The sequence below is a fragment of the Octopus bimaculoides genome, chromosome 16 (assembly GCF_001194135.2).
Source record: "Octopus bimaculoides isolate UCB-OBI-ISO-001 chromosome 16, ASM119413v2, whole genome shotgun sequence".
Lineage (NCBI taxonomy): Eukaryota > Metazoa > Mollusca > Cephalopoda > Octopoda > Octopodidae > Octopus > Octopus bimaculoides.
This window is the reverse complement of record NC_068996.1, coordinates 44,186,898-44,198,875: the sequence shown is the minus strand read 5'-3', so window position 1 is coordinate 44,198,875 and position 11,978 is coordinate 44,186,898. Positions and strand designations below refer to the sequence as shown.

Sequence of the window (11,978 nt, the reverse complement as noted above, 5' to 3'; positions counted from 1 at the left end):
ATATATATATATATATATATATAATATACACACACAACGGGCTTCTTTCAGTTTCTGTCTACCAAAATCCACTCATAAGGCTTTGGTCAACCCGATGCTATAGTAGACATTTGCCCATGGTGCCATACAGTGGGACTGAACCTGGAACCATGTAGCTGGTAGCAAGTTACTTACCACACAACTGCTCCTATATATTCTTTTACTTGTTTCAATCATTTAACTGTGGCTATGCTGGAGCACTGCTTTAAAGGGTTTTTAGTCAAAGAAATCAACCTCCAGGACTTATTCTTTGTAAGCCTGGTACTTATTCTATCAGTCTCTTTTGCTGAACTGCTAAGTTATGGGGACTTAAACACATCAACATTGGTTGTCAAGCGTTGGTAGGGGGGGGGGAACAAACAGAGACACACACACATATGTGTGTATGTGTATATATAATGGCCTTCTTTCAGTTTTTGTCTACCAAATCCACTCATGAGGCTCACGTTTCCAAGATGGCTGAAAAATGTCGATTCTGACAAACATTCTAGGAGAACCGCAACCAGCAGAACTGAGAAAAAACATTGCAGCTGTGCATGCAGCTGTGAGAGGAAATCGTTGAATCACCATCCGTGAGTTATCAGAGGATGTGCAGACTACTTATGGTTCAGTTGAGTCCATTGTCACTGAAGATTTGGGTATGAGACGCATGTCTGCCAAGTTTGTGTCAAAATTGCTTTCAGCTGACCAAAAAGACAATCGGGTTTCAGTTGCACAAGATCTCCTTGATTGTGTCGAGAACAATGAAAACTTCTTGAAAACATTGAGTAGTCCTCTGAGCAGGTATCGCCAAGATTTTGGGAAAAATTAGATGCAGATTCTCTGCTCAACTTTCTCTGTCATTGTCAATGCAATGATCACATGATAGACACCTTCCTTCCAAACACTGCTGTAAACAGCAGAAGTGAGCAAGAAGGTTAAAACTTAGTGCACATGCACAGCAGAGTTCAAGGTCAATCTGTGCCAAACAGCTTCACTCTGCGTGCTTGAGCTTCATTACTGTAGCAACAGTCTGGACACTTACTGATCAAATCATGTATATGTGTGTGTGTATATATATATATATATATATATATATGTATATATATATATATTTATAAATATCCTACTTTTTACTGTCATGCAGTAACACCACCTTGAAGGATTTTGCTGAACAAATAAACTTCAGTACTTTTTTTTACGCCCCCCCCCCCAAGCCTGGTACTTACTGTACAGGTCTCTTTTTCCCAAACCACTAAGTTATGGAGACATAAACAAACCAACACTGGTTGCCAAATGGTGGTAGGTACGAACACAAACACATGGACTTTTTTCAGTTTGTGTCTACCAAATCCACTCACAAGGCATCGGCCAGCCCCATGATATAGCAGAAGACACTTGCCCAAATCATGTAGTAGGTTATTTATGGTGTAATGGTATACACCATAAATAAATCTTATAAATATATACTCATACACCTATACATATATACACACGCACATATACACATACACATATATATATATATATATATATATATGTATATATATATATATATACATACACACATACACACACGCATACATGTATACACACGCACATATATATACATGTATGTATATGAGCATATGTGGTAACCATGATTACAAAAAAAAACAAACCTAAAAATTTTTGTGCAGCCATCCTTGTCTAATTGTACATGAACATGTGTTGAAAGAAATATTGAATAAAGGTTTCAAAGTTTTAAATGACACCCAACAATCATAAGTCAGGTCAGTCACATATTGTTTGACAGTTAAAATTACATTCTTCGTGTCAATGCAAAAAAAATAAATAAATAAATTAGCACCTCAAACTAGCTCTACAGGATTTATAGAGAAGCACTTCAACAGCTTCTTTGGTTAACTGCCAATCAGAGAACACTCTTATACATACATGTCTTAATATATTTGGACTTGAAAGTTGGTAGAAGAAATAAAAGCAAACCAGAGTTCATCATCATCATTGTCATCATCAGCTTTTAATGTCCCCCTTCCATGCTAGTATGGGTCGGATGGTTTGACAGGAGCTGGCCAGACAGGAACCTGCACCAGACGTCTGTGTTTATTTTGGCATGGTTTTTACAGCTGGATGCTCTTCCTAACACCAACCACCCAGTACAATGGACAGAATGCTTTTTTATGTGGCACAAGTGCAGGCGAGGTCACTTCTGGCATTGTTTTTACGGCTGGGTGCCCTTCCAAATGCCAACCACTTTACAGTGGTTGCCAGATATATTTCATACAAAGTAACACAAATTCTATTTTTTAATAAACAGTGGACTGAGTTATAACATAACCAAAAAACGTAAGTTCTGCTATTTCATATGAGACAGCATAACACTTAACTGATGCTTAGAACTCCATGAAAATCCATGTACAGTCAACTATCTATCAAGTATTTAAGTCTTTAGGATTCAGATTAATCTGTCGAATGCAACACTTATTTATTCACATTGTTTTGAATTAACCATGTATTATCTTGTAGCTTCAAGATCTAGATAATGTGATTGTTTTAAGTTTTAAAATGCCATTGTAGGGTAGGTGTTAGTGGCAGGATCTGGTCAGTGTGAACATAAAACAGATAGAACATTTTGGCCAAATATGGCCAGTTTAAATGCTAAAGTTCTCAGTCAAACCGTCCAACCCATGCCAGCATAGAAAGCAGACATTAAATGATGATGATGACATCTATATATGTACACACACACACACACACACACACACATACACAATGGACTTCTTTCAGTATCCATCTATGAAATCCACAAATCCAAATAATCTGGAACCATGTGGTTACCACAAAGCCATACCTGTACCTATAAGATGTGTACCTTTAATGTAATTCTTGGATAGAATTGGTGTGGCACTGTGACAAGGGCCTTTAAATTACAGGTATAACACATCAGACATGCTTCCACACATTTCCCACAGTTTTACACGTGTTTTAGGCAACCCATGGTTACAATAAAAGACATTGCACAAGGTTCCACACATTGAGATTGAACCCTGGACTTTGTGATAACAAAGTAAACTTAAAAACCATTCAACCATTCAATGTGACATATATAAGCATTGTCAATTGATTGGTTCCAGTGTACTGTTATTAATATAATACACAATGGAGTTTTACCTTCAAAAATTAAAACTTCAAAGGAGGAAGAGACACCTCACATTATGTATATGATGGACTTTCCTGTCAGTTTCAACGTATGAGGCTCCAGCAATGTACTCTTTTTTTTGTCAGTCATAATGCTTATGTCGAATGTGACATTTAAGTCCTGCCAACGATTTGCAAAGAAGGCCACAGATGTTGCAAGTACGAGGATTACAGGTCAATGCAGGTGGTATATTTGCAGCCGCTTCTCTCTTTTGCCTTACACCCCGAAGCCTGTTAATGCTGGTTGCAACAAAGTGTTTTATACCATTTTGACACAACGATCTCCATTTTGTTCATTCCAAGGCTGTTCGCTCAAAGGTGTTGTGAGTTATCTTCATCTCTAAGAGGTTACTCTGTAGCTTGTCCTTATATTTGAGCCATGGTCAACCAATATTCCTGTGCCCACTCTCAAGCTGACAGTACATGGGGATTTTGGGTGTTTTTTCAGCAATCATACTGATGACATGGCTAGCCCAGCACGACTGCGATAGAGTAAAATAATAAAGTGAAACTTCTTGGTACAGTGTTATATATATTTAAAAGAATGAGCAGAGATGGCTTTTTTGAGGGGATAGTTTTTATTTTAATGTCAATAATAATGTTTACAATGAGTTGCTTTGATATGAGTTTCAAGCTTTAAGTAGGTGTTTTGAAACTGAAAAATGTACGTTTTACTAGTTGCTTAAATAGCAAAAAGTTTTTTCTTACAAGTATACATACAGAAAAAAAGAAAGCCATCTCTACTCATTCTTTCAAATATATATACATACATGCTGAATTGAATGGTACTGCTCAGGTGTTGAAACCATAATGATATTCAAGGGGCAGCTGATGATGGAGGTATGTTGGATTGTTGGTATGGCTGTAGAATAGTATTATAACACATCCTTTTGATACATATAATCATTTAATGCATATCTTCTACGATGACATGGGTTGGACGGTTTCATGGGAGCTGGTAAGCTGGATAGCTACACCAGGTTTCATTGTCTGCTTTGGTATGACTCCTACTCCTGGATGCCCTTCCTAACACCAAACATTCTACAGAGTGTACTGGGTGCTTTTTATGTGGCGCTTTCTATGCAGTGCAGAGAAGTAGCAGAATCTGTTAATTGCAACTCAATCGAGGAATCCTACCTAACATGACCAATTTTTAACAAAGTATCAAGTTTAAGAGTGACATATGTCTTATGGGTTGCGAATACCATTAACAGACTAAAATATTAATATTAAACATCCTCGAAATTGACATTAAGGAAAGTAAATCTCGTAAAAACGGTGTAAAATAATGACAAAGGATTCTATTCCAACCAATGAATGCTTTCCCCATTTGGCATCTTGAAATGTATTCCTTCTTTCTCCTGTGGAGAAATTTCTCCAATTTTTCCCTTCTCCCAAGTTAAAAGATGCTGATATAGATTATATTATAATGTAAACAGATATATTAAATTCACCGTTAAAACATCATCATATAAACATTTTAAAACATCGTCAGCAGCAAAACAGATAACAAAACATGCGAGAAAGAAAAAAAGGATGCAAAAATAAACGTAATATATAAAAATTACAGGAACAAAAATAATAAAAACAAAAATACACAAGACTGGTTGTTATGTGTAGCCAGCATCATCATAAATACAATCATCAACAATAAACATGCAACGACAATATCAACAACAATAATAATAATAACAATAATGTTAATATTGATTTCTGATAAGGCATATATTGATTTTAATATCCATAAAAACAATGAAATGTAAAACAGAAAATTCAAATACAAAAACAATAGCATTTAACAATAACATCAATAACAAACGAAAACGGTTTACATTGGCGCATGGCCATCAATTTCTAAGGTAGGGAAGAGTCAATTTGTCATCACTATATAACTTGTACCTCGCATTCCTGACTTCAAGAAAATTGAGACAAAGATAATCCGGTTAGGATCTTAATTCGGAAATGTAGAAAGAGAGGGAGTGAAATAATGATAATAAAATAAAATACTGTGAAATATTTTGTCCGACACACCTGATATTTCTGCCAACACGCTACCTATAGCAACAACAAAAACAACAATTTCTCACATTTTGGGACAAGTCCAAAATATCTATTGTAGATCTGAATCGATTCCGGTCTATCTAGGCGGGATCTGAACTTAGAACGTAAAGGGTTATCCATAGCAATAAATAAACATATACGTAAGTTTCTTTAATGGTCACAAGAGCTGTGAAATCTCCACACAAAGACAAGAGAGGGTTTGGACCTACATAGAAACGTAACCAATAAAACAATAATTTTAAAAAAAAACTTAACAAAATCCCCAGTAGGTGGAGAGAAAACGTCACCCAGGGGATAACCAAGGAACCTCACAGATACTGAGTCACGCTATCTATCGGAGTACCATAGCCAGTGCGTCTCTCTCCTCCTTATTCCTAAGTCTACAGGTGCCAATTTGGAGTAGACCGTTCACTTGGGCCATCCTTATTCAATCCACATTCTACCACCTTTCAACGAATTTACTGAAGGGCAGCATATCCCTCCGGAAAATGTATGTACTCAGTCCTGATAAGTAATCATTTCTTTATTATAGCCATAAGGCTGACAAAAAGAAAAAAGAAGAAAAAAACAGAGCAGGAGCGCAGTTTCTTTTAATTTTTATCATTCTGGTTTCAACATATGGCAGACTTTTTTTTTCTTTTTTTTTTTTTCGGAGCATCACTCATTCGAATGGTAAATAGATACGATCGTCCCACCGTCAACTGATTCTTATCAAACGGACTAAAGTAAAAGGATGGGGTGGGTGGGAATATACTGAATCAAGATGACTGCGTGATTGATTTAAAAAAAAAAAAAAGACGTGATGGTCACGTATGGAACATTTTATAGCAGATCTCTTCGAGCATAACTGATCTACAATCAAATAACTTATTCTTATTTTACAGAACAGGGAGAAACGGAAAGCTCAGCAAGATTTGAACGCAAAACAATGAACAATCGATCGAAGATACTAACGTAAATTGCTTATGCGAGTTCGTTAAGTTCATTTACCGTATTTTCTCCCGTGTCGTCTGCATTATATCTACACCTGATCAGTGCGCTGTTTCTGTTTGTATTAGATATAATTCCATTCACGTCTAAGATGCTTTTAAAGAAATATTGAAGCTACCAAGTACTCGACTGGCACTTTATTTTATATTCGTACGTGTCCCAAGATCAATATAGACGTAAATGAAAATATATTATAGCCAGGTAGGTTCGGTTAACGATGAGCTTGCACCCACAGAATCTACTACTTTATAATCAGTAACCGTTATTTCTTAAAAGAGAAACACACACAAAAAAGAAGTAGTAGACTCAGGTTATTAAAGCAATCGGTGCCCGATGTAGGTGAAGAGAAGTAAATATTAACTATCGAAAATCGAAAATGGTTCGCAGTTTCGGTTTGTTGATAAATTACTCTCAATTGTTGCATATCCCAACTGCTGACAACAAATATTGTCTAACATTGATACATAACAAGCTCACTCCGACGACAAGCTAGAAGAAAAAGCAGACAAATCGTCATCAAATCACACCCTAATGTCTTATAAATGGAGTTATGGATGGACAACATATTACAAAAAGGCTAGAAGCTCACGGCTGGAATGCTTTTAATTACAAGGTTTACTCAGCTAAGACTGACCTGGACCTAAACAATCTTCAACGTAATATATTTATTTTGATTGAGCAAAACTCAAATCTTTTGATGACACGTCGGTTAGATCTATTTCTACTACTACACCCGGCGAGAAGTTGAATAAAGAATAGAATAACGAGATGAATGTAACAAAAACTGTTCGTCCGGCGCACTAACTTGCGTCGGCCAGCAACTGTCACCGGCATTTCCACAAGTATGATATTAGTTGCTACAGCCGTTGTTTACACCCCAAATCAACCATGACCAACCAAGCCGATTAGACATAAGCTTTGCTGCCGTAACCAAAGGCTGTGAATGACTATGTAGCTTTTCCTTTGTTAAAATGGGTGTAATTTGAGGCAGATTCAGTCACTATTTCTATATTTCTAGCATTCGAGTATTTGCTTAGTCCCAGGTCAATCTTAATCAACCAGATTCTACGGACTGTCCCATATGCAGGACTACAATATAGAATACGTTCTTTATTAAAGAAAGCGATGTGATCTCTCGCAGGCAGGGAATTTTTCGTTTAGTCCACTTGTTATATTAGTTTCTTACGTTGAAACAGGGTGAATTTTTTATTGTAAAGAGTAAGGGTATGTCCGGGATTGAAGGATGAGGAGGAGGAAGGAAGAAGGTATCCTCAAACCGGAAGCTTGGCCCGAATGGCTGCACCAAGAGTGGACTCCGCTAAAAGCACTTAAGGTGGCCAGGTAGTACTGTTAAACCAAGTGACGGGTTAAGTTGACCAACCAAGTAGGCCATAGCAGGGCATCCAATCCAGCAATCCAGAGCCTTGGTTGGTATGGGTACTTTTTCATTCATCGAACTCAAAAGGATGAAAAGGCAAAGATAACATCGGTGAGACTTGGACTCAAGGTGTAGAGGGTCGGAAGCTACCACGAAGCATTTTGCCCGACGTTCTAACAACTTGGCACGCACACGCATTATATATATATATATATATATATATATATATATATATATATATATATATATATATATATATATAGTGTGCGTATGTAGTCTCAGCAAGGTGAGCAAACCGAAACTTCGAAGTCACTAAATGAAACACCAGAGACATGAAAAATAACGAAGAAAAGAAAGTAGTGGAATGTTGTATAATACATTTAGACCGGGTTTCTAAACGCCTAGTTTTCGGCAACCCATCCCACCCAACCCAGGAATAATAATTGCAGATTCCGTAATATACACAAACAACAGTAATAACAACAACATCATCAAAATCATTCGTAACATCAGTAACACCAGAATATAAATACAATTTGAACAGGTGGTAGATTTAAAGAATGGTTTCAGCGTCGGACTAAATGCCTGTAGCATTTAGTTACGGCCCTTGACGTTCTGAGTTCAAATTCCGCCGGGGTTTACATTGCATTACACTCTTCCGGTATCGATAAAATTATGTACAAGTGGGGAGAAAAATTTAATATTTCTATAAAACATCCTAGATGTGAAGGGAATTATAATAAAACAGCGGTGTATGATTGGAGTATATAACACAACCAGCATTGTTTTGTATTTACTTTGTCTCTACGTAATCGCAAAACCGGTTATGAATGTCGACAAAATTTCCTTAAATCACACCTTACAATCATTCTTTAAAAAAAATATATATAAAAAAAGGCTGAGATGTGGAAATGGTAATTCTTGGGCATGTAGGAAGGACTATGAAGTTCTATCTGAAAAACAAAGACGGGATGGCTAAGACTAAAACGCTTTCTAGTAAGGGGTCCGTTTTATCAAAGCATAGTTGGGGCTAAAAGAGAAACTCAGTTCATTTTTGACTAAAAATAACAACTACAGGTGAAATGGTGTGATGCTTCCTAATTATAAACGATATTAATTAGGGCTTATATGCCGTTTTAAGGAGAAACGGTGTTGTTGGGATGAAAGTGTGATAAAATCTGAAGAGGAACGTGTGTATGTTTATAAACACATAGATGATAGATAGATAGATAGATAGATATATAGATAGATAAATATATAGATAGATAGATAGATAGATAGATAATGAAAATATGTACAGAGCAACTCAAATTATTTTTGTACGTATTTGAAAATGCTATACATGCAGACAAAAGTATGCATGCTAAACACACATTACATGCACGTATATATACTGTCTGTGTACATGCGGACAATTAGAAACATTGTATCAGAGATGTGCGCATATAAATTCTCGTTTTAATTCGCTCTTGAAAATTATACATACTTCATTTCATACATTTATATATACAAATATATATATACATACATACACGCGCAATATACAGAGATAGAAAGAAAGAAAAAGAAACTTCTCCCTGTTTTTTTCTTTTTCTTACCCCCTAATAAACCCTTTAAACAACAACAACAAAAACATCCTTCTATCAGGGATAGCCAACATACGATAGATAGATAGATAGATATAGGTAAGTAAATAAATAAATATACACATAAATATATATATCTACATATCCCTACCTTCTTTATCCACAGATTTACTGTCCATTACGAAACTCCTCCTTTCTCCAAGCACAGACCTCCGGTTGTTTCTTCTCTCCATTGCTGCTGACCATTGAATGAAATTCTTGCTTAACTGCCAATCTTTTTTTCTTTTTCTTTTTCCTCTTTCACTTCACCTTTCGCTTTCTTTCTTTCTTACTGTTTTTTTACTTTTTGATTGTCGTTGTCATATATTGCCGTCTCGCCTTTCCTTTTGTATACATATACACACCTCTTTCACCTTCTTCTTCTCCTCCTCCTCCTTCTACTTCTATTTCTAATTCTTACCACTCTCCCCCTCCGTATTAATTGCTTTATTTCTTTACTTTTTCACTATCCACCTCCTACACATCTTTTACATTTTCTGTTTCTCTCTTTTCAGCCCTATTCTTCCACCCCACCCATATTATGCATGTGTGTGTGTGGTTATTATTGTCAACTCAAACTATTCCTCTCAATGATTGCTTGTTGCTTTCGTTTTCTTTCCCCCCTCTCTCTCTCTTCCTCTCTCCATCTATCTACCTATCGATTGAGTCGTCATATCTTTTTTTATCAGTTTATCTCTCTCTCTATTTCCTTTTCTATCTATCTATTTGTCTAACTGCCTACCCCTCTATCTATCTATCTATCTACCTACCTACCTATCTATCTATCCATCTATCTATCTATCTATCTATCTATCTATCTACCTGTCTATCTGTCTGTCTGTCTATCTATCTATCTATTTATCTATTGATCGACACCACCAATTTTTTTTTTTTTTTTTTTTTTTTTTCCTTCCCCCTCCCAAAAAGAAAAGCTCTACATTGTATTTGTCCCATCTTCGTTGAGCCCTGTGTGGCTAATAAAAGAAATATATCTATCTATTATCTATCTATCTCTCTATTTATCTATCGATCTATCTACCTGTCTATCTGTCTGTCTATCTGTCTGTCTATCTATCTGTCTGTCTATCTATCTATCTATCTATCTATCTATCTATCTATTTATCTATCTATCTATCTATCTTTTCGTCTGTTTATCAGACCAGACTCAACGTGGTCACTCGAAGTGCTAGAAACAACAGTCAAATTCTACTTCAAACATATTGTAACTGTTTAAAAAACAGGGAAAAATACATTGGATAATGTTATCCTGGATACAATGTCGGAAAATAAGATGAAATTGTCGGGTGTAGAAAGCTTTGCTTGGGGGCATCAAGAGCTAGACAACAAATACCATCATTTCTATACTTATGTATTTATGTTTCAATCCGACTTTTGCATCTATCAATGATATACAGGGTTCTGTATATTGTTTATTAGTACCACATTAAGTCTACAAATTATTTCTTTTGATCGGTGCGGAGGAGGGGGATAATTTTAAGTAGTTTTTTTGTTGTTTTTTCGTTCTTTCGTCTAATCGTTCATTTCTTACCTGAAAAGTTTTCATTTAATTTATTTCATTAAAAACCGACGAGAGAAAAGGAGGAGATAAATAGAGAGTCAGACAGACAGACAGAAATGGACCCCGTGGGTAACACGATCAAGTTTTCCGTTACAAGTTCACGCAGCACTCGTTTCTGATCGAACTGATATCTCCTTCACTCCCAATAACCCCAAAACTGAAAAGTAAAAATACAATCTTACAATAAAAAAAGGGTAAATTTTCGGATTAACACCCGCACGATTTTCACTAGGCTGTTAGGGTTACGGTTAGTGTTTTAGGGTTAAGGTTAGGGCTAGGGTTAGGGACGGAATTCCTACCCTAGTGAAAATCGTGCGGGTGTTAATCTGAAAATTTACCAAAAAAAGGCCCGTATGATCACTGTTGGTAAAGACCAAGCTGTCCGATTGGAGTAAACAAGAAAAACAACTGTATATATATAACTAAGGTGAATTCTTTTAATGAAGGCACTCTTATGATTATATGCACCCATGCATACAGACACATACGAACTTACACACACACGCACAGTGGGTATATATGAATATAAACAGAGAAAAGATGAGAAGCGGGAAGAAACAGAATCCCTTTATTCATTAAGAATGTAATTCACAAATGTACATGGACAATAAAAATGCCCAACAAAGGATTACTACTCTCCCTCAATCGCACACTACAATGGGGAACGCAAGTATTTCCCTCTAAAAAAATTTTAAGCCAATCCAAGTGAAACTTGTATTCAGGCATAAATAATGGTATTCATTAAAATATACATATACGTGTGTTTGTTACATAATTATTATATATACAAAAGTATATTGTATATACAAAAGTATAGGAACTACACAAGCATTCTAAGTTGAACAGGTGGTTGAGCGCCGGTTGAGCGCAATTCCTTTTTACTCACTCCTATCAAGTATTCATGTCGATGTGTGTCATTGGACAGATTTGTTAGTGCATCAGCCTTGCGGTATTCTTTCCAAGCTCTATATGTTCTGAGTTCAAATTTCGCCTAAGCTATCTTTGCCTTTCATTATATTAGACTAGTTACATTAAGTACCAAGTTGAGGGTATGTAACGGAATTATTAGAAAGTCGGACGAAGTACCTTCCGGTACCTGTCCCGGCTCTGCGCTCCAATTTCAAATTCT

General features: G+C 36.1%; 1 protein-coding gene across 2 annotated transcripts in view; it reads right to left on the bottom strand.

Annotated features, from left to right (window-relative positions):
• The window catches only part of LOC106882433 (uncharacterized), a 200,540-nt gene extending 190,864 nt beyond the window's left edge, over positions 1 to 9,676 (bottom strand). Inside the window, exon 1 of one of the 2 annotated variants that reach the window (XM_052973727.1) lies at positions 9,383 to 9,676. In XM_052973727.1, coding sequence (XP_052829687.1) covers positions 9,383 to 9,464 — 82 coding nt within the window. In that variant the 5' untranslated portion in view covers positions 9,465 to 9,676. The remainder of the gene's footprint in view (positions 1 to 9,382) is intronic. The other variant, XM_052973728.1, reaches the window with a different exon arrangement.
• Between the last annotated feature and the right edge of the window lie 2,302 nt (positions 9,677 to 11,978).